Below are 27,838 nucleotides of genomic sequence, written 5' to 3'. Positions count from 1 at the left end.
TTAGATCTGAAATCAGAACAACACTGAACCTCTGTGGAGCTTGAGGCTTGGGCCTGAGCCTATTTCACAGCTTTACAGCTCAACATCTCCCATATCTTGGTGTGATACAGCTGTGCGTAATGACTGAGCCCCACTCTTAAATGGCCCTCCTGATTAAGATGGCTCTCCACATCGCCCCTGTTTATCTCCAGTGCAGTCGTTAGCTGGGATGGGCCCACTAATGATGAGTAGTTTACAATATGGCGCTTTGGCATAATCGGTCTCCTGTCATCACGTTGTGGCAGAGAGGAACCCGCCTAGCTCCAGCCTGTAGCTCTTTACCCACCGTCCATCTGAAAGACAGCAGATTAAGAGACCATCGTAGTGATAAACAGGAACTGGTAAACACATTTTCAGCAACAATCATCCGTCCTTAAGTTTGCAAATGTCGCCGGATGATGAGCACATCAAATACTACACTGGAGGCAAAGTGGTTATCAGTGACACACACCTTAATTGTCTTCAACACATTCAAAGAAGAATTTGTGATTGAGATATTTGTAGCATTATATTCATTATGTGTGTGTGTGTGTGCGTGTGTGTATGTGTGTGTGTGTGTGTGTGTGTGTGTGTGTGTGTGTGTGTGTGTGTGTGTGTGTGTGTGTGTGTGTGTGTGTGTGTGTGTGTGTGTGTGTGTGTGTGTGTGTGTGTGTGTGTGTGTGTGTGTGTGTGTGTGTGTGTAAAGGATGTAAAATGTACAAAATGTAATAAAACAAATAAAGCTCAAAGGAGTAATGAAAAGGGAATTGGGGAGCATAGAGGAGAAGATGTGAAAGGAAGTGAGAGGTATAAGAGGAGGAGAGAGAGAGCTGCTTATTTAATTTATGTGGGGAGTAGGAGAGAGTGGCAGTGATACATGGGTTTGTTAGTCAATTGATAAAGGAGAGGAAATTTCTAAAAAACATTCAGCACCATGAGATACGGCCACCATACATCACCTATTTGCAAACAACGAGGGCTAATATTTTTCCCTGGGAGGAACAGAATGACCCTCACACACACAAACGCAACTCACAACTCACCATGACCTAATTAAGCTGAGAGAATAGACCATAATTGGAAAAAGACAAACACAATTCTAAAGAAAACAATAAAGTGGCAAACATCTCATCCCTTAATTGTAAAATTGAAATCCTTTATGCTGTTGTTGTGTGGTTATTTTTGTATTCAGATAAATATTGCCCCAAGTGTGAGCTTTTATTGCATTTCAACGCAGTAATGGAAGTGCCTGGAAGAAGAGGCTCAGAAAAGGAAAGTGAGGAAGACTCTGGTGGGCCTACATTGTTAGTTGAATATACTTCATATTGCCTATATGTCAGGAAACGACATTGGAGAGTGTGTATGTGCATGCATATAAGCTAAAACAGCACACCCCCTAACACACACATTCTTTCCCTGTAATGTATTAGATGTTGAATCCTTCTGATACATTGCTACAGGCGGAATCTTTCATCTTTCCCTCTTTCCTCATTCACTCGGCTGTGTGTGTGGGGAGACTTTTAAATTGTCAAGCCTGAAATTTAATTATTTAATCCCTGTGATCGATCATTAGTTAAAATGCCCGATGCACAAACCCTGCCCCCCCACCACTCTTTATCGCCCACCCCTCCTAACCAACCATTAACAAACAGACAGCATTTCAAGGAGAGGAGGTGGTGGTGGTGGGGGGGGGGGGGGGGTCATGTTTCATTCACAAAAAAAACAATAAATACTCTTTCCAATGCCCCCACTAGCAGCTTCCATTTAATTCAACAAACAAACAAACAAATAAATAAGTGGGTAAATAAATATGGCTGCTGTGTGGGATGGGTGTGTGGACGTGTGTATGTGTGTGTGTTGGGGATGTATTGGGGGCGTCTTTGTTGCGACTCATAGTCCAGATGGATGACTTGTACGGGGGAGTGTATTTATTTTGCGGCGAGGCGACATCAGGAGATTTGTTATTCCCTGGCGTTGCCGAGTTTTTCACATTGCTCCACATCCCTGGGACCATATTTCATCCCGCACCCCCAATCCCCAAACAGATTTATTTACAGACTCTCTTGCTATACATATATACCCCCTTCCAACACATGCATACATACTGCTACAGACACATGTACTTGTGTATACACGCTATAAACAGCAGACGTGTTCATCCACTGAGGACCACAAACAAACCTTATCTGAAATCAAATGTGCGAACACACATGACACACTTGTGCAAACACAAATAGATTGTTATCGCTGTGCTGCAGTGCTCTCTATGAGCTTTTAATAAAGATATTTAACAATATTGCCATTACCATTCTGTTTAGGTCCAGATGGGGCTATAATTGCTCTCATACATTCCACCAAGAAAGGACTATTCTTTAACCTGGAAACATACAAAATAGGGAACTAAATATGGGAACAACAGGGAAACATTATATGATACATTCCAAATTATTATTATAGTTACACCAAGGAAACTGTGCCAGCCTTAATATAATGGCTAGATTCTACATTCACGAATGCAGCTTCTTCACAAAAGTGTGTCTAAATGTCTCACAATCCCTAAACCGATCCCACTGAAGGAAGTCAGCAAGGCAGGATGGTGAGCCTGTGTGCTGTGCTTATTATTCATTTTGATTATCCGAGGGCATCTCCTTCAAAACAGCCAGACTGAAATATCAGAGTCTACTCAGAGCTCATCGACTTTACCAGGAAACACTCTGTCCATCATCAGTGTAGATTCTGTTATCACTTTAACTTCAACTCCAGAGGCCTGTAACTGCTGATAATCAATGTTAAGAGACTTGTAAATACACATACTGTAAGATAGCAGAGGTATTTTTTCATCTTTACCTTTGGTTTTGCAAGTAGCTGTCATGGGAGGGGGGAAAGTTTCCATAGAATAAAAGAGAGAAAATGAGGGAACAAGACAAAGAGAGAGAGGGAGAAAAAGATGGAAATGAAAGATTAAGAGAAATGACGAGAGATTCGGCAAACAGGAACGGTGCAAACAAAGAGTATAAGGCCCAATCGAAAACCATCCCTCACTCCCCCTTTCCAAGGGGAAACCCGGAGCTTCAGTCTCTTAATAAAGGGGGGTGGATGTGGTGAAATGCCAGGCACTCTGCTTAGAAATGAATAACCTGGGGATATGTGTGTGGGTGTGTGTGTTTGGCGTGCATATGTGTGTGTGTGTGTGTGTGTGTGGTGTGTGTGTGTGTGTGTGTGTGTGTGTGTGTGTGTGTGTGTGTGTGTGTGTGTGTGTGTGTGTGTGTGTGTGTGTGTGTGTGTGTGTGTGTGTGTGTGTGTGTGTGTGTGTGTGTGTGTGTGTGTCTGTGTAGGAAGGAGGAGGATGTTAGGGGTTCCTCGGCCCTGGGTCTCTCCCTATCTTTGTGAGTAATGATTCAGACTGCCAGTGTGGTGGTGTCGCCCCATCTATAACCATTTACACACAGGCGCACATACAAACAAACACACACACACACACACCACACACACACACACACACACACACACACATTCTCACAGACACACACACAGAGAAGATTAATCAGAAAGCAACCAGGGCAGGTGGATGGACATGGCAGCGGGCTGGGTTCATCCATTCAGTCCTAAAACAGACATGCTGTAAACACACAGGGAGAGCGTTAGGTGGAAGCAGACGCTGACCATCCAGCAGCCTCTCTGACAGCTTCACTAACACATAAGAGGAATATAAGATCTTTACATATAGTTTCTTTCACTGCTGCCCCACACACTTCAACATTGAATATTCTGAATCAGATCCCGTGAGCATGTAACATTAACGACAGAGTGTAAGACTATGAAGTATACAGTACATTTTTTGAGTTATATTAAAGACAGATCAATCTCTTATCTTAGAGCTTAAATTACATCAAGAAAACATCTTTGCTGAAATTACTTCAAGTCCATCTCCTTGTTGATGAAAACAGGGGGAAAGTTGCTGTAATCCTTCAACCTGTCCACATAGGATGTGAACATGTGCCTCCAATTTAAGTGATCAGAGGAAAAATCTACAGTCCTCTTTTTTTAAATTCAGCTGAAGATAATGAGGTTTTAATTACTCAAATCAAGCTGGTATTTTCTTAAGTTATTGCCAGTACAAAAGTACCCCTTTTATTTCCCCACAGAGTAAGTTCAACAAAGAGGTAATGTTGTACTTAAGTTAGTGTACTCTTGGAAGACTTGCGATTGTTTTGTTTGAAGCTTAAAATGATCTTTGCCTTAACATTTGCATGTATTTTATTTGCAAATAATTTGATAGATTTACTGAATCTTGTGTTAGGATATCTTCAGGGAAAGGAAGATACAACCATAATTGTTTTAAGATAAACTTCTTATGCCACTACAGCCCCAAGCATATACAAGGAAAGGGTTTTGAAAGACAGGACAATGGATGTGTATTTTCGTAAAATCTTCTTAAATGGCACATTTTTCAAATGAAGAGTGTTTATAAACTTGGAAATTAATTAATGAGTCAGAGCGAGACTGCGTCTGAAAAACATCCAGCCAGTAAGTAAAACAACCATTACATTACGTGATGTAAGTGAACATGAGTCCTTCGTAAACAGTGCTTGTCCTGTGGGTTTAGAGTAGGTTGGGGTGTGGTCCAGTGGTCAGGGAAATGGCCGGATGACCTGAGCTGTGCTGAGTCATGTCCCAGGTGAGGGATAGAGCTGCCTCCACTGGGCTCCGGGACGTGCACTTAACCTGCAGTAATTACTGGAAACAACACTGAGAACATGGCAACATGGAAGTCGTGAAAGTGGCTCGAAGATTTCAAATTACTCTGAGCCTCCTGAGGCACACTGCAGGGAAGCCTGCCAGGATTGTAATGTGGATGCTCGGGTTTCTTAACATCATCTGAATTTATCAGGCTGGAGCCCTTCACTCTGAAACAAACAACTGAGTATTTCCTTTGTATCATAACATCTCTACTGTGGAGACAATGATTGTATTATTAAGGGGGAAACATCAATGGCAAACTATTATGGATAATGACCTTACAAAGTGAAGATAGAAACATTCCACATTGATTGAAGTAACAGCTAAAGGGAGGAGCAGAGAGTAAACCAGAGCGCGAAAAGCAAGAAATCAGGAGGTAGAGGAAAAGAAGAAATAGGTTAAATAAGAAAGAGGACAGAATGGTTGGATAAAAGAGAAAAAGGAGCAAAGAGAAAGAAAGAGAGAAGGACCCTGCGAATGAGACCCAAATGGCTGCTAAAAATCATTAATCTTGTGGGGATCTGTGTCAGCGAACGGCGGCGACACAAAGAGCTCTCGGAGCAGCGAGGAGAGCAGCTCAGTGACCCGAACCCAATTGGCTGAGAAAGGCCCACCAGGCTTTAATAGACTTTTGCTGATCCGACACTTGTTTGCTATGAGCCACAAAGAGGCGATTGCAGGGGCTGACAGGGGCCTGCAGGCCCAGGGGCTCCCCTCCTGGCCCATGATAAATGACCCAGGGTGGGCAGGGCCACGGCCAGAGGAGAGGGGTGAGAGAGCCAGGAGGCAAGAAGGTCACCCAGCGAGGGAGGGTGGACAGGGGATGAGAGAGGAAGAATAAAAGGGGATAGGAAGAGAGGAGAGTAGAGATGTTTGATAAAAGCGGAGTCTTCTGTTCCACAGTGAAAGACAACAGGTCCAGATGTTAGTGTGCAGGGACAGTGTTGGGTAGGAGCATCACGGTCATCCTGAGGAGAGAAAAGTAAGAGGTGAGGAATGGGTGAGGAGGACACTGAGGCAGAGACAATGTCTGAGGAAAAAATGCTGTCTTTTATTCTAAAAATGCTGCTGCAGCACCCACCCACCCACCTCCAGATCAATCACGCCCACACACTTGTACACTGGCATGAAACTGACCTCGGGTCAGTTAGTTTTGCTCGCTGTTGAAGAGTTAGGGAACATGTCTATGCTAAACATTTAGCATAAACATTTAAATGTTAAACACTTACAGGAAAATAAAAAGTCTTCTCAGATATTACACAGAGCCATTTGAGGCCTATTAAAACCCTTTCTTGACTCTTATAGCTTAATAACACACTGGTGTTCTTTGTACTCCATTATATATGACGTGCATTTTCCAGAATAATATATGAACTGGGAGTTTAATATGAGCCAGAGATATTGTCTGACAGCTCAATATGCAGACAATTATAGAGGGCCATGAACAAAGGACGCTCCTTAACACTGACATGTTAATCCCCGACAGAGTTTAAGAGAAAACACTGATTCTGTGCAAAGCAAAAATAAAACATAAAGAATAGAGACAATTGTATGGGCAACCTAAGGCATATGCCAACTATATTTACAAGAAACAGGTTCTCCTCATAAAAATACATTATCATAATTATGTATTTTTAATACATCATGAGTTAAGTTGTGTTATTGGCCCAAAAATACAGATGTCAATTGTGGTTACGACCAGAGAATATGGGCTTTAATTATGTTATGCTTGCACTCTGATATTTGGTTCTTGTGGTGTCGCCTACATTTTGTGGTTACACAGCCCCAGTTTATGATTAGACCCAATGTTATACATAAACCTCAGCAAAGAGCCAGCTGGAAGGAAGCCAAACTATTGTACATAGCATTGCAATTTACATTAATGAAATGACCACAGCAAAAGGCAGATTTATTGTTTTTTCTTTTGGGTTTAAGCCAGTACAGTGCGTACTGACATTTATTTGTTGTTATATTTACAACATGTCAATCAGAGACATCTAATCTCAGAAAAGGCCTACAATTATGCCTTGGCCTCAACATCACATTTGTATATCCTCTCTGTCATTTAAAAAAAGACTGAGTTCTGAAGTTGGAACAGTCTAAATGGAGAAAGTGTAAAAAAAGACTGTATGTCATCGATGATAGACATCAAACTATTAGCAATGAGTAAATGCGCCACCAGAGGCGCCCTGTCACAAGGAATAAGATCTAATTTCCCCTGCAAACACAACTACCTTCTCACCGAGTAAATAGTGAGTGTGTGTCTCCTCTGATAACACCGGTGAAGAATTATGTTTTTCAAAAGAAGACCGAGGCAGACAGCTTGCAGAGTGATTTTGCAGACAGATAAACAATTGATGTTCACTGTTAAATCGATACTTTTTCATATTAATGAGATTGCCAGTTTTTGCACTTATCTCACCTCTTGTTTTCCTGAAAGACTCCTCAGTCAATTATCGCTGATGGGGATGTGAGCTTTCTGCAGTGGCTGGCCTCTGCCTGTTTACACAGACGACACGTCTTAATAATACATGTTTTCACAGAGATAATCGATTGGTCTGAAGTAAACAAGAATGCCAGAGTAACTGTAAATGGAAGACATTAAATTAGTGATGCAATATAAATCACGTGAAGGATTGTGTTTGCGCATAACCACTGGTATCATTATCTCATGCAAAAACACAAAGTACTAAGTTAATTAATGGAGCCACCTGTTTACACTGGATTCAGGGTGTGAAACTGAATAATACAGTTAAAGTATTACAAATATGTTTTTAATAAGTTGTAGGTCAAACATTTGAGTTCGTAAGTGAACATATACACTCAACTGCCATTTTAAATAATTGTGAATTGGCATCGTGACATTTTTCGACAGATTTCGGTGGTTTTTGTTAACAAAATAACATTGATCATAAGGAAGCTGTAAATCGCATATAGAGGAACAACTGAACGTTTACATTTACATTTATAACTTCTCCAAATTAAAACCTAAAATACATTTTAAAGTCTGTCGTTGCTGCATAATGAAAGCGGTTACGGGTAAAACGTTTGGCGTTGAAGCTGTGGCTGCACGAGCTCTGCGCTTCTCTTTCTCCCCTCCTGCGTCAAAGCTCATCAAAGCAACACTTCCGAAAGCACCGTCTCTCCATCTCCACCCCTCACTCTCCCTGTCAGGGGCCTTCCAAATCGGATACTCTCCGATAACATTTCCAGGAATGGTCGGGGGGACCATTAGAGACAGAGTTAATCATTACGCACGCCAAGCGGTCAAAAGAGCAAATAAAAACAACTGTTTACCTCAGAGTTAGACACAGAGTCTGCTTCTGACTGTAAAAAAGTATTCCTCATTGTCCCTGCATCCTTCTATACAGACGAAGTTTGAGCACCCACAGATCCAAGCGATCTTGGCAATGCATCCAGGCTTTCACATGCACAGATCGGTCCTGGAGAAAAATACAGATCCATATTAGTGATGGGCATCATGTCTCTTCCTATAGACAGCACCATGGGCCTCCTGTGAATGCAGCGGGCCTGTTGCAGGTGTGAGATGTGAGCTGTGGGAAGCTCTGCAGCCACTGCAGCCTCCATGCGTCAACTGTTAAAGTATCATTATAAAGGTGATTTAATTTCTGTTATTCATTCCTAAAATCCGTAGGATGGGACTCTCATTAGGGGCGAATAAGCAAGCATCAACACTTTTTTCGCTGTCCATAAGCACACGGATCACTTAATAGATCATTAACCACCAATATGCTGCTGACATGGACGCTTTTTTACATCTCGTCTCTCCATTACAGCCCGTTAGCACCGAAGGGGGAGAGCCGCCGGCAGGCCTGACTGGATCTATTAGGCGGTGGACTCGGGCTATATTAGAGCGCATTACGACCTAATGGGGCTGCCGTGGGGTCGGCCTCGCCAGGAAGGGGTTTTAGAGCAGCTAGACTCGGCACGGCACGACTCGCTCAGGGCACTTCTGAAGTTGGAGCTGAGAATTGAGAAGCTCGCCTGCAGTTAAAGGGAATTAAAAAGAGGATGACTCACTTGAATGCTACCTGCACGCTTTTGATTGTGCAGTTAAATTGGATTCAATTTGTATTTAAGTGCAGCAGTAGGCTATGTGGTGATATCCAGGCGATTTGAGGCTGAAAAATAAGAAGTAGTGACTGTCTAAATAGGTATAATAAGATGTTAGAAAGGTTCAGTATGAATCCTCTCTTGATAAAAATCAAAAGAGGAAAACAAAATATTCAGGGTTGCAGTAAAGTCCACTTTTGTTAACTTTAAAGATAATTACTCATTTTGTATATTTTAAGATTAATCCAAAATCTTAAAACATAATGTAAACTAAATGTAATAATGGCAATAATAACAACAACAATAACGATACTATCATTAATAATAATTAACGATGACATTTTGGTAAGTAATCATTCGTTTTTCAAGTCTCTCATTTATGCTTCAGGTAAATGTTAATATTGTCTTTAACATTACTAAAGAATGTAATTTTATGATTTCATTTATTTTGAACCCATCTCTTAATTCATAGCTGTGTATAATATGTTTTAAGTCGAACTCTTTTCAAAGCAAAAATATCCTTTAAATTAAATACTTTTATGATAAATTAGCGAGCATAGGAATGTGATTTATGACTGTATTCGGAGTTCATTACTGATGCACAACTCCAACTGATTAAGGATTTAAACCAAACAAATAAGCCCTTCATTATCGGATCTCATCTTTGGCAGCCTCCTCTTACATCCAGCCTGATCAATACGCTCTGGTCGCGGCTGTACTCAACCGTGGATATGAGGTGGAAACGAAATGATAATCCAATCGATCCTTCAAATTGATTCATTTACAAGCAGTTTCTTTTTGCAAGGAAGCGAGACAATTGCTCACACTACTTTTTTTGTCCGGCTATTAAAATACAAATCAAATCTATAATAACGCGCACATCCTTGAGCATATGTTCCTATTTCGGCTTAACTACTTGTTAGACTGTCAACAAGATTAATAACAAAGGGACAATACGTGTTTATGAAACTCAAATGACATAAATTAAATGTTGTCAGTCATAATTGCCGGGTCTGACCTTTAAAATGAGCAATTAATGCAGAGAAGAAATAGGAGCAGAATAAAATAAATATTTGTCAGCAGCAGCATCGGTTCATGTGTTGCCCACGCAGGGGCAGCCTTGAGCCTGTTTTCTGCTGATCCCCTGTTGTGATGCTGCACGGTGTAAAATAAAGTGTCCGAGCCAAGAGGAGCCTGATGTGGGAATCCGGGAGTAATAACAGGCTCTGAACAAAGTCAACTTTGCTTTCACTAGAAAAAAATACACTTAACCCAAAATGATTGTAACACAGGGTTACACGAATACACAGAGTGCTGTGGTCCCATCGTAGCCTGGATTATTTAAAACATCTATGAAGTTTAGAACAGGAAGGTACACACAATACAGTCAATATTGACATATCAAATGCCAACAATTGTAAAGTGCTATGTTGATGTTTTATTTAGAGCTTTAATAAAGTCTAAGCTTCAAAATCTGACTGAAAGACAATGTGTTTGTGATTGCAACTTTAAGAGACACAACGTGTGTGTGTCCTTGTTGTTAAGAAAGGTCAAGATTTTAACTTTTCAAAACTGTTACAATTGGTGACCTGCACCTCAACCTTATCTTCTGGCATCTTCTAGCAAAGTCTAACTTATGGTGTGATCATTTGTGAAATTACAAGTACACTTGTACAAAAATACGTTGTAATAAGTAAAAGAAGGCACTTTTTCTGTTTTTCTGCTGTTTCGAGCTGTTTCATTGAAAATAACATTCTGTCAAAATCAAGGGAATTATGTGCATCGTCTTTTGTTTCTTTAAGAAACATGTTCTTCTGGAAAATGATAGAAGTCAATATGTGTTTGCAAACAACTGGTAGAATTGTTATCACCAGAATGCCAGGATTTTCCATATTACCAATTGTTATACAAACTGTCAAGGTTTTAAGTTTAAAGCGTATGTTTTCTAAGCGAGTTTCGTAACATGTATGTGCTATTAGATAATGTTCATATCAAACAGCAGTTTAGCCTCTTTTACATAGCTCTCACTGAGATCTGAAACTGTCACAAGATAAGACAGGGAGAGGTGCGTTACACCGGAGTCGTGTCCATGAAGTGAAGGCATTTCTCTCTCCCTCTCCTCCCACCTTCTGCTTTTAGGGAAGTCGGTCAGCTGACTGTCTGCAGTTGTCAAGACTGTATTGTGCGCCCTCATCTCCCCTCTTTTCCTCCTCCTCCTCTTCCTCTATTTCAGCGCAGAGTCCTGCTCCCATTGGAGAGCTGCGCGCTACAGATCCAGCCTTTCAGCACGACGTCACGGTGCGCTATAAGGATAAAGCGCAGGCTGCCTCCAAGCGCAGTCTGCTGGATACCACTGAGTGGGAGCAAGTGAGAGGCGAGCCTTGAAATCTCTGCGGTGCAGAGCTGGAAAAGCTGCTTCTCAGCGAAAATCAGACGCCCTATTTACTCTGCCTATTTGCTCCTATTATTTTTTCCTGGCGAAAAAAAGGACTAACAACCAAGAAGTCGCTACGAGGACTGGTGCCCGTATCAGCGAACAGTGGTATTTCCTTTATTATTATTATTTATCTTTTTTCTAGTTTTATTACACTTCTACTGAAGGGACTGAGGTATTACTTTTGCCCTGAGACGCATTGCTTTCTACCTCTCGTCTGGTCTCTCTGCCAGATTATCCCAACAGAAGTAGGCTATATGACGCAAACCGTGTGCAGAGCATTACTGTGAAAGTTTTCCTCCACTACTTTTTTTTTCATTTTCCCTTTTTTCCACCGATCGCACGGTTTTTCATGCTACAGCAAGTCTGTGCACAGCGGTGGAGGACCCAGACGAACTATTGCATGAAACAAGAAAGGAAAGAAGAGGCGCTGAAAAAAATCTGTTTTGGTCACGCTCGCAAGTTCCTTTGCAAATCTGCAAAAGAGTCGCAGCATGAGTACAGAGATGAGCATGGGCCCGGAGCTACCCAGCAGCCCTCTGGCTCTGGAATATGTAAACGATTTTGACCTGATGAAGTTTGACGTGAAGAAGGAAGGTCTGGCCGGGCTGGATCGCAACGGGGTTCGCCAGTGTACCCGTCTCCAACCGCAAGGCTCGGTGTCGTCCACCCCCATCAGTACACCCTGCAGCTCAGTGCCCTCCTCGCCCAGCTTCAGCCCCACAGAGCAGAAGAGCCACCTAGAGGAGCTGTACTGGATGCCGAACAGCGGGTACCAACAGCAGATAGACCCACAGACCCTCAGCCTGACCCCGGAGGACGCGGTGGAGGCCCTGATCGGTCACCCTCCGCCTCCGCATGTCCAACAGCAGCTGCAGCAGCAAGGCGGCTTCGAGGGTTACAGGGGCCCGCATCACCACCACAGTCACCACGGCCAGCAGCAACATCACCAGTATGGCCCGGGGGGCATCCCGCACCACACCGATGAACTGTCCGGGCACCCGGGCGGACACAGCCACCCACACAGCCAGCATCACCTTCACCACAGCCAGGACCCCGACAGCCCGTCCCCGGAGTCCCCAGACTCCCTCCAGTCGCTCCATCACCACCGCCACCACCATCACCACCATTCGCACGGCCACCTCAGCCAGTCTGGGGGGCATCACGGCTCCGGGCTCAACGTGGAGGACCGCTTCTCCGACGATCAGCTGGTGTCCATGTCGGTGAGGGAGCTCAACAGACACCTACGGGGCTTCACCAAGGACGAGGTTATCCGCCTGAAGCAGAAGCGGAGGACCCTGAAGAACCGGGGCTACGCTCAGTCCTGCAGGTACAAGCGGGTGCAGCAGAAGCACGTGCTGGAAATCGAGAAGACCCAGCTGATCGACCAGGTGGAGCAGCTGAAGGCAGAGATCGGCCGGCTGGCGAGGGAGAGGGACGCCTACAAGCTCAAGTGCGAGAAACTCTCGGGGTCAGGGGCCAATAACGGGTTTCGCAAGGCTGGCTCCACCAGTGACAACCCGTCATCTCCAGAGTTTTTCATGTGAGTTGTCATAGCCTTTTCTTGTGAACCCCCTCACAACAAACTTTCCCCTCCCCAACTTTCCTTTCTCCACAAAAGACTGACTGGCTGAACAAACGAAACATAGTCCACACCTCCCATACTGTTTATGATTATACTAATAACAGTAACAATTATATTCATATTAGAAGAATAATCCATCGAATAGTATTCTCATATATAATCATCTCTCCATCCACAACTGAGATACAAAGAGCAACGTAGAGTGTCTGATCAGTCGCAGCATCTTTGTAGATTAGTTGCTTGTAGTGAAGAGACTTTTTTTCTTCTTCAAAGAAGAGGATCGGCTGATGAACATTTCTTTCCCTCCTTTGAGGCTACAGCTTTGAAATAATCTGTAAATAGTGTGGGATGGCGTCGAGGCCGTTGTCTCCTAATTTTGTTCTCCAAAAATGATGACATTGTTATGAAACAACAAGCAGGCCTGGCCTCGCAGCCTGCAACACACACGAGACTCACATTCGACAAGTGGGCCCGTAATCTGAGAAAATCTCCAAAAGCAAGACTCCACTTTATGCAAATTTAACTTCTGTCTACTAGCCCGTCACGAGGTGACATTTTATGCAACATCTCATTGATTTATTGCCTGCTTGGTTATATTCGAATATATATTGAAACAAAAAATCTGCATTAAATATTAATCCTGCATGCTGGACATGTACGGTAATAATTTCTATTTTGTACTTTCATCTTCTCGTGTATATTAAGAGCATGTTTTTGATCTGCGCTTCTCCATAGTGTGGGGGGTTTAGAGAAATGCAGCGGGGACAGAACAGCAGGACTGCCGGTGCAGTATCATATGGTGTGGGTTTCTTTGGGCTTGTAAATATTATGCAACCGCAAAAACTGCACAACAAGATTGAGGAGGCTGGTTTGAACTTCTTTCTTTCTTTGTGTTTTTATTTCATTTATTTTTTATGATTTTGTTTTTCATAATTTGGGGTATTGATTGAGAGGAGTGCATTTCCTTATGTGGCATTTAAATACAACAACATCTGTGTGTCAAGTGCACTTTTAGATGATGATTTGCCAGTTTTCATTTTGAAGTTTGTGCGGACCTCCCTCCAGGAAGACATACTATGATATTATATCGTGTTTTATTCAACTCAGGCCTACGTGCAAAGTTTAAAAGTAATATTTGGAAACATGTTCTGCGAGGCTGGGGAGACAAACGTGTGGTCACAATATTATTGGACCCAGATTGCACAGAATAGGCGCATAAAGGCGAGGTTACAAGTTTTCTACATACTGTTTAGCACATACAAAGTGGGTTGATGCTCTCTCATTGTAATTCATCGTGGTTGTTGTGCCACTAATTCAGAAAAGTGCTGTTCTGCCTTTCATATTAACTCTTTAACGAACCACATCAAACCCAAACAAAACCTCTCATTCCGATTGGCGGCCACCTGTAGCATTTTATCACTCGGCCTAATATTGATGATTTATATTTGTAAAAATATTAAGTAAAAACAACTTGTCAGGGGTTTTTTGTAGAGTTAATATTTAGATAGCGCGAGCATTTTTTTAAACAAAGTTTAACTATTAATGTTCTATGTTTTCCTGATTTTTTTCCTGCCGGTCAGTTAAAAAGGGGATTCAGGTTGTGCAAATTCTCAAAATGAAAACAATGTCTATGTTATGTAATGTTTTATGTCTGTTTTATTATTATTTGATGATTCTGGTTCTGCTGGCCAGATGCATAGTTAAAGTTTTTATTTTAATGATTTAAATTAACAAACTGTCAGATCATATCGAATAAGCATGGTGCTTGCATTTGAAACTATTGTTGAAAAGTCATGCATTTAACAATCTTTGGTTTGTTACTGATTCAACTGTGTTGAAATCGAATTGAAACTGCAGCAGCGGGTTGTTGTTTTGTTTTCACCTATTCCATGTACTTTGCGATGATGGGGATCAATTTTCAATCCTGTTTGTATAAATAATAGTTAAACACTTACATTTGAACTGTTCCATTCAGGCTGGTTTCTGTTTTGTGTTATTTTCGGTTGTTTTTGGAAGAAATTGTTTCCTATTTTGCTTATTAAAGTCATTGAAATGGCAATAATTACCTCTCAGACTTTTTTTTCTACTGCTATTGAAAAGATTTGCGATATGATTACAAGATTAGAGTCGCATTAACAGCATTTTACAAGTTATCAGAAAGCACACACTGCAGTGAAAGTAGCGCCAGAGCAACACTCACTTTCTGCAAAAAATACTAAATTAAAGCCAGAGCGACAGGAACATTGTTTTATCTTTTAAGAACTTATTTTCACTGACCTCTATATCCTGTCCTTAGCCTTTACTTTATTTTCAGATTAGAGGATGATGTGGACATTTTTGGACCACAGCCCACTGGTCTCCTGTGATTAGATCACCGGGTCTGGCCGTTTATGTGGCGCTGCAGGGAGATTCCTATACATGCTGCTGGCCTCTGCTGGCATGCTGACTTCTGCAGAAACCCCGCCGTTACAAGAGCGCACGGTAAAAGGAGATATTTGACCTTGCAACATACCGGAGAAGAGATGAAAACCTCCGATTTACATTAAGTGGTGCAATAATTTGGGGGGTTAGTCGTGCATGGCTTTGAATTAACTAAAAGGTTCAATCTGACTGGTTGTTTCACAATTTGTCTAAATTCACAAAGTCCAACCCTGTCTCGTGATGCGCGGAGCCAGACCTCAGCTTCAAAATAATCCCCTCGAGCGCGCCTGCGGAGAGATATGTTTATGGTTAACGTTAATGAATTTATGATTGCCACGTGTCAACACGTTTGCAGGAGTCTGTATCCTGTTTTAATTATGCTTGCATGCAGATATGCCACACATATAAGTTCTAATAAGTCCATGCATTTCTATTAGATTTTCTTCGTGATTAAAACACAAAACATAACAAACACTGGCGTTCTTCAATCTGCATATCCGGTATAGTATGACATTAGAAGCAGAGAAGTAGAAGAAGCAGGAGGGAGTAAGTGTTGATCTGGTCCCGGTCTAGAGTTACTGGTGTCAGAACATTATCTGCCCCGTGTCTGCACATTCTCAAGGACAAAACCGCTAAGCAGAGAATCAACCAATGAGACCCAAGGAAGGCAAGTCAAGTTTACCTCCCTCTCTTTCTCTCTCCCTCTTTCTCTCTCTGGACAGCCACTGCAGCCTGGGGGCATGAGTGCAGCTGGGGTGAACCAGGAGAACAAGGACTATATTTACAGTTATGATAATAACCCCCAAATAACAAAAACTAGGCCTACTTTTTTGTATTTGCTGTAGGGGATTCTTTTGACCTTCTACATATTATCAGCAGTGTGAGGAGCGAGTCAAACACACAGGAGAGGAAACAGGGCTTTGTGTAGGCTACTATGTACAGTGTCTTATTGTCTTCCAATAATTCTGAACTAAACAAACATGTCGACACTCAGCTGGAGTCCCAGAGCAAAAAGTGAGTGCCTGAAAGCAAATACCAGAGAAAAGAACAAATAACCAAACCATAATTTCTATCAAATGTAAAAAAGAAAGCTGTCCAAATTCAATTTAAGCCTCCATCAGGATTACACTCTCAAAGAAATAGATTCATATACCACTTAAAACATTTGAAACCTAATTTGTTTTTATTGACAAACTGATTAATACATCAATACATATTGACCACATTAACACACATTCCGTCATTGCTGACTTTCATGAATTAGAGGTGCAAAATTAAACGTTGCAGGAAGAACAACTTTTGGACGGATTTTTACCTACAGGAAGTATATAAAACATTTGTGAGAAATCGTTATTTAAAGCTCATGATGTGTAATGCTGGATACATTGTAAGTGGGAGAAAAAGAGAGAGACACAAAAAGTAGGGGAAAAAGAGGCAGAGCGGGAAATAGAGGAAAGCATCAGCATCAGCTCAGCGGAAGAGCCAAGGACACAGTGACCAGGCGTGCTGTAATGATTTTAGTCTCCGATCGCACATTCACGCCCCCCCACAGAGATCCTATCTGCATTCAGCCGGCTCTGCCAGCCTCCTCCTCCAGCTCCTCACATCAGCAGCAGTGATGAGAAGAGCCCCGGCACGGCAGCTCTGGACCCAACGTTGATTTCAAGATACACTTAGCTACAGCAGGTCAGCGGCTTGTAAACTCTCTGAGCATCAGTCTCTGCCCTGCTGCAGGTATTGTAAAGCCTCTGAAGTGTGTGAACATTTCTTGCATGCTCTATACATCCAGACCTGAAACACTATGAAACACTCTATTGCATCTTGCATCATTTGTTAAAGAGTGTAAGGTGATTTGTACGTATACCACTGCATTTCCTCTATTCATGGTTATTTTAAATGAACAAACAGCTTCTATACGGCTCAAAGTCCTACTGCGTTATAGTGTTGATATAATTACATTTAGATAAAACTCCAATTAGTTATATTGTTCACAGTCACACACACACACACACACACACACACACACACACACACACACACACACACACACACACACACACACACACACACACACACACACACACACACACACACACACACACTGGGAGGGTTTTTTGGAGTGTGTGTAGTGGATGTTAGTGTTCACTTAGTGATGCTAACACAATGAGAATAGGGGATGAAATAAATATTTTTCTAATTAGTCTCAAGTGTCTGTCTGGGTTTTATTTTCTATTCTCAAGTGTTATTAGACTCCTTCGCAGTTGAAAACATTTGCTAATATTTCCCAACTATTCACCATATCTCTGCAGTGTGTATGCACGTGTTTCAGGCTGGTTATTGGAATCTCACAGTTGTCAGTGCGCTGGAACCAAGTCAATGAAAATCAATCTTCACCATCTTCTTTTCCTCGTCTCTCCCTCATCCAGCTCTCCATCATCCTTCCCTTCATCTTCTCTCCTTCAATCCTCAGCCAAGCCCAGCCCTGTGTGGAGTTCAGATCAAGACGACATCACTGCGTTATTTATCCTCAGCCTGTTACACACACACAAATACACCAACAGACGCACAATCTTAAAAAATTACAAACTAACAATCACATCATTCTTAGACTAAAACACAGATTGGCAAAGTTAAACAGGCGGACACAAATCTATTTTCTATCAGTCAGTGGCCATTAAAATGCTTCTGTTCACAAAGATACGCATGCATATAAACAAAAAGACACACTGACATGTACTTTGATTAAAATGTGTTATTTAATATTTTGTTTTGCATACTTCATTTTGAGTTGGGAAATTTGTCCATATCATAAAATATAAATGTCCACATAAATGCTCATCAGTAACTTTTTCTTCTAACTGCATGTTATACTGTAATTACGTCATCATTTTGAAAATATCTCAAAAGGCTCCATTTCCACATGGTTGCAGACGAGAAGCAGTCGCTGCTTTCCGCTGACCTCGTCCACCGCAGCCTCTCTCCGTGATGAATCTGTACCTTCATGGTCACAACCAGTCAATGGTCTGTATGATGGATACCTATGGCCATGGCCGCAGAGAGTCGATGAAAGTGACCCATGTGTACATCTCTGCTTCCGGGATGTGAAACCCAATTCCGGGTGGGATTGATCCATGTCTGGCCACTGCAGGGATAAGGGCAGGGGGATAAGATAAGAGCAGACACCGAGCGGTCAATGATACGTTTGAACCATCAACCTCTACTGCAAACAGGACGTTATAATGTCCCCCCACCCCGCACACTTTTAAAGGTATACAGACCGTATTTCATCAGGACATGTCAAAGGCGCCTGCTGCTGTTTAAGCACTGCCGGCTGTCACTGAAAATCCAAATAAGTTAAAGCAGCAATTCAGTACAGCCACTTATATTGCAGGCAAATTCACCTAAGGAAACATATGATGTATTATTAAGTATTATTTAAGTATAGTAAAAGTACACACAATGCAAACAACTTTTTTTAGTAAGTAGCAACAATTATATTATTGGATTATCATTTCTGATGCATTAATGTGTTAGTAGCATTCTACTAGAGCAGAGGGGAATCTAATTATAACTATTTTATATACATTTTGGAATTTCAATATATTACAGTGCATTTTATGTTAAGTATGTAGACGCCTTGTTTGTAGATTCTAGTTGTACAATCATTCTAGTAATTTAGAGAAACATTAGCTAACATTGTTGTTTGGCACAACAAAAAAAGGAGTTTGGTAAAGTTTTGTGTTTCATATCATCAACATATAATATCTCTACAGTTGTGGCTGCTCAGTCAACAACATTCCAGACATTTAATAGACTAAATGATTAATCAAATTAATGAGTTTTTTAAAATTAAATTAGATAAAATTTAGAAATTCCAAATCAAATGCTTTTGGTTAATACTTAACTATAAAGATACATGTTCTATTCACCACTACATGCTGGATGTATATCCCACCAGCCAATTAACTCCACCAAGTACCTGAGCAGTGCTGTCTGCTGTATCATCTCCACCCTGTGTAATGTGCTCTGGCCTGTTGTCGCCCTAAGATGTGAAGTAAATAATTGAATGGATCCATTAATAAATAAAGTGCAGGGGGAGAGAGGAAGAAGAGGGGGGAGAGGAGAGATGGGGGAGACAGGTCACTCATCTTTACAATCACCGCTCAGGGAGTGGTATGACTGCAAACACGCTGCCACCTCCCTCTCTCTCGCTGTACTCTCTCTTCCTAGGAGGTGTCTGGACATAAGAAGCATTAGCTGTAGTGACCTCTGACTCCCAGCTCGGAGCCGGTTGTGGCATTTCAACACATTTCCTCTCAGAGGCTACTTCCTGAAAAACAGGTGGAGGGAGGGAACATAGAGCTACTATCAAAAAGGCATGCCAAGTCTGCGTTAAAAAAAACAAAAACTGCTTTCTAGACTGCCTTGATAAATTACAATTGGTGGGTGTAATTCGTATAAACTGTAGACTGATATTTAATAAAAAATAAAAAAGGGAAACCTAACTGTAAAAGCACATCTATTCCTGTTAGAGGATGTGTCTTTTATTTTCCTTCTCAAGATCACAGATATCTCACAAGACAATTGTATGTTTGCTTATATTTGTTTGTTCTTTGGGAAATTAATCAGAGGATGAAACTCTGGATTGAAAAACCAAATAAAGAGTTTGAACCCAAGTTTTACTGACAAAACAATAAAAGTTGCCTTCAAATAAAATCAGTGTTCTTACATGCACAGAAAGTATATATTTATTTCCTCTCTGCTAATTCCACACAAATGCTCACCCCATTCTTGCATTTGCTCTCTAGCTTTCCCCTTGTTTTCTCTTTCTCCTGGCCTTCTTTTTTATTTTTTACAGCCTGATCTCTATTTAGATTTCCTCGTTTGGAGTTGCCACAACGCTCCCCGCTGCCAACATCTGTAAGTGGTTTGGAGGCAAGAGACACTATGGAAAAACATCAAAAAATAAAAAGAGCAGAACCGCGCTCTACTACCAGAGTATACAGAGGATACAAACTGCTCTGGGATCAGAGGCACAGGCAGGCAGAAGGCAGGGCTTCGTCTGACTCAGATAAGTGTTTGAATCAGTGAAATAAATACTGTACGTAAAGTCTGTGCAGCACTCTGCCCAGTGCAAAGCATACAAGTAATACTTGCGTACTGTACTGTAGCTCAGATGGGTGGGGGTTGTGCATGGAGTTATTGGGACCCCACAGTTTGGGGTTTACTGAGGATTGACCTCAATCACGTGTCAGGTTTTAGGCAGATTGGATTTAAGCTGCAGCACTTTTAAAGAGATTATGTTATTGTAAGCGATTAGGAGAAGTAGATACATTGAAGGGAGCTAATGAGGGGGTTCTCCCCTCCCCAGCTGCCTGCCTAATTCCGTGCTCACTATCCTGTTGATAATACACACTACAATAGTATTACTGTGGCATTAGAGGCTTTACAGTGTTGTGGCAATGAGAGACCCTCTGTTGGATAGTGTAGTAGAGGTTCAGATGGTTGTGTATTGCATAACTATACCATTCTGTGTGAGGATGTGGCCGCCTTTTATACACATGTGTAAGGGGAGGATAGAGAGGGAGAGAGTGTGTGTACAGTAAGGTCTCATTAGGTAATGAGGATGATTACGCTGCATTAGGTGGTGGAGAAGAGAGGCAACAGCCACAGGGTGGGAGGGGAGAAGGGAACATGTGTCTGTGATTTGCGGCATAAGCACATACCATTTAATTGACACAAGCCTTCTCTGTCTCCTGATTGGTGCAGAGCTGTCCTCTGCATGTCTGCTTGGCCCTCTCTGTCCTTGACTCGGAGGGCAGAGAGACAGATGTGGTGTGAAAGGGGCGGAGAAGGGGAATACAGAGAGTGCGGAAAGGTACTGGACTGAAAGTCGGCTGCAGTTGGAGGCAGAGAGTGGAATATTGGACGTGTGTTAAAGTGTTTTGTGGGTCAGTCCGTCGCAGACATGTAAATCAGAAAAAGAAGATGGAAAGGATTTGTCTAGGAGACCCCATTACAGATATTTAAGTGTCTTTTCTAAAGCAGTAGTGAAGAAAATACGAGAACATTGCCTAACATAGAGAAACAGTTCTCTCAGAGGATGTGTGAAGACAGGCTTCCCCTTGCATGAGCTGCCCCCTCTATTGCCCTTCTATAAGTAGGCAGGTATTTTTACCCAGGATAAAGTGCTGACCCAGTCTCAGGTAATTACACCCCTGTTGGGCTCTGGCACAGACATGTCAGGGCGGTGCTGGGTGCACCTTACACCTTAGCTACGGGTAAACCACACTTATCTCACTATTTACAAGCGAGTATAGAGCCTTACTCCACATGAGAGAGAGGGAGGAGGGCATACCTTGGCAAAGCCATGAAACCTTCCTCTTGGCCCACTGACATCCCATCCCCCATCAAAGAACATTAAGGGGGCACAAAATAAATTAAACTACATTCCATATTCATTCATAGGATGTAATCAAGTAGAAAAAAGATACATACAAACTAAAGGATTCTGGTAATGGTGTGTGTGTCTGTGTGTGGTACATATTCTGGCATGAATTCAATCCAATAATCCCTAAAAGGGTTAGGCATGTTCTAATCACTTCTAACATAATAATCTTGAATGATCATGAATGATGCATATCCTTCTTGGAAAATGTTATCAAAGAAAAAGATTCCTCTGGATGTGTTGTTCTTATGTATTTGAGGAGCACAACACTGACTCTGCAATAGCAAGAGGTGCTAAATAACATAATAATATAATACAACCATATTGTACTATCTAAACAGGATCTGCAGCCTGGCCCAAACCCAACAGAACTTCTGGGCATTTGGGGCCAGTGCACTTTCATTTGAATAATGTTGCAGAATAAGCAATGTGACTATTACATTTGGGTTCAAATATTACATCTGCAAAATAGACTTAATACCATGCACCACAGGGATTACTTTGTCCTTGTCTTGTAAGCTTCGAGTAACGGAAAACCAACAGGTTGCAACTGGCTCGCTTGCTGTTTGAGTTATTTAATTAAAAATCAAATGGGTTCGGCAGAACTTTCTTTCTTTACTTTCTGTCTCTGTGTTGTTGAAACAACATGCATTCATTAATTAATTATTAAATTAAAATGCATTAATATATGGTTTTAAAGACCAAAAAGCTTTTTAAGCACTAGTGGGAATTGGGCTGTTAATGCAATGTCTCGAAGGACCTCTTTTACTAGCTTCCAAAGGATAGATGGTTGAAGTTATAATCACTTTGAATCATTCTGTTAAGCAACGATTAGTCTTTGTGTAAAGACTGGACCAAAACCATAACAATAAAAACATAACCCACCACCACAAGGCAAAGTAAATACATTGGCGTTTCATTTTTCATAACCATGCCCTGTATTTATTGTTTCTGTCAGGATAATATTAGCCCCGTTCCAGCTCCATGCCATCTTTAGACTTCTTCTACATGCCGTTAAGAAAGAAGTCTGCACAAAAGCCACTGAACATGTGTTTTTCAGACTTTGTCTTAGTGGACAGAACATCTTTAGACCCAGTTGTCTTTACAAGAGTCTTCCTCCAGTATCTATATATCTTCTCTCCCATAAATGCATGTTCTATGGAAACTATGTGCTGTGAGTTGCTAGGCAAAGCAGAGGCTAAGGGAAATGGCTGTGGCCAGACCATAGTCCTTGAAAGTGAGGAGAGGAAAGTAAGAAGAGCGCAGAGGAGGAGAAAAAAAAAAAAAAAAAAAGGACTTTCTGAACTTGAATCATTTACCTGTGCACACTCATATGTGCGTGCACATGTGAGTATAAAGACACGCGCATGCACAAACATGCTGTTCCAGCTGAGGTGCCGTGTGTTATAATGCGCTGGTGGGAATGTGCCACTGCACGTTAATTCTCCCTTCACGCTTGCGTTGAGGAACACAGAGCCTCTAATTGATGCTAAACAAACTGCTGACCCAGACTCAGGATGAAGGTCTGTCACTGATGCACACGTAGAAACACACACTGGTACTCAAACCATAAAATGAACTATTTGCCCCAAATTCACAACACTTAAAAATGCCCGACTTCAGCTGAACAAATCCAAGGTTTCCTAAATTGTCACACACCTTTTTGTGTTCAGTAAGAGGCTTATAGGTGCAGAGTTTGAAAGTCAGCTACCACAAGAATAAGACGCCTAGTTGGCAATGTCCTTGGCATTTTGGAGGAACATTTTGGAGTGTGTGTGTGTTTGCGTTCTAAGAACCTTCTGGAGGGTGGGGGGGCCTGAGAAGGTAAACTCCTGTTCATCCTTGTCACAGACAAACACAGGCATACACACACACATGCAGGCCCCTAAAGGAAGCTCCAGGGAGGCACAACGCTGCCTTTGTGCGAGGCAGATTTCCCATGTCTCCCTGCTCCAGCACACAGATAGATCATCTCAGTATAGCCTGCTGTATGAAGGGCAAGTGCATGCACGCCGTGCAGAGAGAGAAAAGAGGGAGGAGGAGAGTCAAAGAGTGGGAAAGAAGTTATAACCCCAACCACTTCTTTCCTTTCTTTTTTCACACTTTCTTCTTGTCTCCCATGTCTTTCCCCCTCTCTCTCTCACTCCCTTCGTACACTCCCCCTTTTCTCTCCCTCCCTCTCCACAGAGGAATCCAGTCTCTCCGTTGGGATTGGAGCTCTTTGAAGGTGATCCAGAACTGTACTGCTCGCTGCCTCTGCTCTCCTCCATCTCCTCCCCCCTCTACCCTCGGGGGGCCTGGATCCAGCTCAACCGAGAGCAGCCGTGCTCCAAATCCAGGCCCGGGCTTAGCACTCCTGCCGCAGGCCTCCCTGATTGTCCCACTGCAACATAGAAAGGTGGGAGGCCTAAGAGGAGAAGAGCAAGGGGGGAAATGACAGAGGAGGAAAGAAGGGACGCGGGGGGTAAGAGGTGTGTTTGGTCCGATTCAGATTTCTCGTTTGGGAGATTAGGAGGGAGATGCTGCAACGTCTCCCTAAATCCAGCTCTCCCCTTCCTCACCAATCATGTCTCCCCTTTTCCTTTCTCTCCTTCACGGAGCTGTTTATTTTCCCCCTTTCATTTCATCCTCACACTCCCTCCCTTTTTCCACCCCACTTCCCGTCTCTTCCTTTCCCCTCTTCCTTCCATCCCAAGGGCAAGCTCCTCGCAGACTCGTCCGACTGGTTTCTTTGGCACACCTCAAACACACAAACACACACTCGGATGCCAACATATACTCAAACACAAAGCTCTTCACTTTTAAAGGAGAGCCCTTCACTCAATGCCTCAGTGTTCAGCAGGAAAGACAGAGCATGACAAAAAGACAGAGGAAAAACGAGGGAGACAGAGATAAAGAGAGGGAACAAACTAGAGAGATGTGCATTCCTTTGGCTTGCCTGGCTCGGGAGCACAGGAGACGTGTTGCTGGCTGCTCGGTTTATTATCCCCAAGCCATATGGGTTGGCAAGCTTTTGGGGCGTGGTGGGATACATTTGTGTGTGTGTGTGTGTCAGGGTAAGGCTCTTACCCTGAGTGTGATTATACTTACATTATGCCTTTTATCACCTACAATACGCATCTGTGTGTGTGCGTTCCAGACCACAACAACCTGAGAAACCACCCTTCAAGATAACTGCTTTCAATAAAACATAAAGCGTTTCCAGTATACCTCTTAGTCCGCATACCAATTCTTACCACAAATTCATACACGTGCACACACAAGCAAATGTACACAAGCTGGTAATTTTAGCTATTTGTGACATAATTGCAACGTAATGGTAATCACATGATGCAGTTGTCGTTTTGATACACCTCCGTTTGATATTAAAGGATAATTCAGGTTTATAGCAGCTTGAGTGTAATTTTCATAGCTGTGGTCTTCATTTTCATCAGTTATGGTAACACTGTACTCACACAAGTAATTGCTGAATTGTGGGAACACAAGGGTTTTTCTTCAACAAAGTCCAACGGGATAACAAACACAAATGGTGAGATACTGTAATAAGATCAGCCATCAGTTAAACTGAACCACCTTTTTTGGAGGTAAACCCAAAAATAAGTAACATAGAACTTGATAACAATCTAATCCAGATCCTTTATTATCAAGATCTTGTCTGTATATAACTTTGTGCTTAAGTTGGTCCATAATGTTTTTTTGTCTGTATCTGGATTGAGTCCTCTGCACTGTCATAGTAAAAGTTACATTTCTGTAAACTGTTATGGATTGATTTAAGCAATTACTGGTTTTATCACAACTTTAATGGGAAAACCATTTTGCGGTATTTGCAGTAAAGCTATTTACTGTGAGACAGGATTGATAACAAAATGTTAGATATATTATGGCAACTGCATTGTAATGATTCTCAATAGGGATGATTTATCACTGATATTATATGAATCTAATCAGCCGCTCCATAAGCACAGCATTCCAGTTATTTCCTCTGTCCATTGAAATTCTTCCTACTCTGTTACTTTCATCTTAATCACTTCTTTCTGGCTTCTCCCTGTTCTGCCCCTTCATCGTCACAGGGGTCATCAGCGGCGTGTACGCTGAGTGGGACTGCTGCTGAAGGTGTGTGTCTTTTGTGTCTGTGCGCATGTGTTTGTGTGGAAGGAGCAAGCTATCTATAGCCTGTGTATCCCTGGGGATTTGAGTCTTAAACTCCATATTCATGACACATCACTGTGGGGATTAGAAGGGCATCATCAGATAGAGGGGCTTACGTCAGCGGGCACGCACACACGCACACACACACACATACAGAGAATAAAAACACAGATACACACTCTCAGCAGCAGTCTCACCCTAGAAAGCACAGCATATACACTTTCCAGGAAGTCCACTTGTGTCTTTTTCTACACGTGCACATTACTGAAGCAATGCAAGGATAGATAGGACACTTCTCTAAGATTACAACTGGTATGTAATGGCCGAGAGTCCAGGATGATTGCTTTGTATCACTAACCGGAATAGTTGAGTGTTAATTTGAGCAAAGATTATTTGCAGAAGGTTTGCTGGGGTTTGATTAAGGCCAAACCACGTGGAAGCTGATCTGCAGGGGAGGTGGAGAGGGAGGGGGTGTTAGTGCAGGCAGCATGGATCTGTGTTGTGATTGTTTGTTCATGGCTGCGTGTGCATCCATGTGTGTGTGTTCTTATCTCCTCGGGCCCACAGCAGCAGGAGCATCAGAGGAAGCACGGCCTTTCCTTCCTGTGCCTTTCACACTGTCACAACACACATGAGCTGTAAAACTGTGTGGATCCAACGTATAGGGGGAGAGAGAGGGGAGAGAGAGAGAGAGAGAGGAGGGGGTGTTATGCTTGTGAGTGCTGAACATGTGTGTGTGATTTGTGGCGTACAGCACATACCATTTAATTGACACAATCTCCTTCTTCTGTTTGGCACCGAGTTGTTTTCTACTGGGAGAGAAACAGGGAGCAATTGAGGGCGAGATGGAGAAACAGCTGAGGTGAGTGGGGAGGAAAAGTGGCCTCGCAGCAGTAGAGGGTACTGGGACAGTGGTGGCTCAGTATGGGCTGGTGCCCTCCACGGGGGAGCTGGGGAAGGACACTTCTCTACCCTACATTCTGCAGCTGGAGCTGGGTGCTGGCAGGAAGCCATCCCCCCGCTTCCCCATTTCACCCTGCGCTATCCACCCTCTGCTCAACAGCAAACCTCCTCTCTGTCAGTCTCATTGGTTCAAAAAGTCAAGCTTGAGAGGCCCACAGAAGAATTGTCATAATAGAGAAAGGTTAGGTAATAATTGTCGATTTCTGGTGTGAAATTCTAAAAAATACTTTTGTGTAAATATTACCTTATTGAAATGTTCCTCAGTTTTATCTAGTAATAATGCTGTTTAACTGAAACGTACACAAAGCAGAAGGAGCATAAAAACTCTGCGTAGTGTGAGAATTATCTTGATTTTTAAAGCATTTAAACTGTTAAGTTCAGCACAGTATAGGGTCCACTCTGCTTTTTAAAAAAAGACTCTCTTAAAGTGAGATACACCTTTATAAAATGAATACATACAGTAAGGAAATATTTCACTTTTCACTTATTGATCTACTGTTCAGGATTATTCCAGCATTGCTTAGTTTGCTAATAAATTCTAATATCTGATTCTGTATATCTGCGCAGGAACATAGCTGGCCTGCAGGCGATTTTAGTTCAGTGGCTATTATCAGAAATACAGATCACATGATGCGTGTGGCCCGCATTTTAAAAAAAATCATTCCCAAAAACTCAGACTCTTTGAACTGAACCATTAGGCCCGATAAAAATTCAAGACACGGTAAATCATTTTTGTGGCATCCGTCTGTTGGTCAATCTGCTTAAAGGTGTGACACAAATGCTCTACAGTGAAGATGTTTTAAGAGGATAGAAACATTTCCGTTATCAATATACTATTTTAAAACAAACAAAGTACAGCACAGATATTTTTGTTTTTTTTACCATTAACAGTAGGGAAATGGGGGATACATGTCTGCACAGGTGGTGTTGTGACACACACACACACACACACACACACACACACACACACACACACACACACACACACACACACACACACACACAC

The 27,838-nt window shown here is 42.2% G+C and overlaps 1 protein-coding gene and 1 long non-coding RNA gene across 2 annotated transcripts in view; one reads left to right on the top strand and one right to left on the bottom strand.

Annotated features, from left to right (window-relative positions):
• Positions 1-14,913, top strand: part of mafba (v-maf avian musculoaponeurotic fibrosarcoma oncogene homolog Ba) — a 38,459-nt gene extending 23,546 nt beyond the window's left edge. The window contains exon 2 of the mRNA XM_034207531.1: positions 11,066-14,913. Within this exon, the coding sequence (XP_034063422.1) occupies positions 11,761-12,813 (1,053 nt within the window). The 5' untranslated portion in view covers positions 11,066-11,760 and the 3' untranslated portion in view covers positions 12,814-14,913. The remainder of the gene's footprint in view (positions 1-11,065) is intronic.
• A 2,398-nt stretch (positions 14,914-17,311) lies between these two features.
• Positions 17,312-18,666, bottom strand: LOC117540724. Its single transcript, XR_004568206.1, has 3 exons — positions 18,551-18,666; positions 18,153-18,414; positions 17,312-17,754 (listed from the first exon to the last, which is right to left on the bottom strand). It is a non-coding gene; the product is annotated as an uncharacterized LOC117540724 (long non-coding RNA).
• Positions 18,667-27,838: the final 9,172 nt, after the last annotated feature.

Source organism: Gymnodraco acuticeps, unplaced genomic scaffold (assembly GCF_902827175.1).
Source record: "Gymnodraco acuticeps unplaced genomic scaffold, fGymAcu1.1, whole genome shotgun sequence".
NCBI classification, from domain to species: domain Eukaryota; kingdom Metazoa; phylum Chordata; class Actinopteri; order Perciformes; family Bathydraconidae; genus Gymnodraco; species Gymnodraco acuticeps.
Note: the sequence above shows the minus strand (reverse complement) of the source record. Positions and strands in the feature narration are given on the sequence as shown.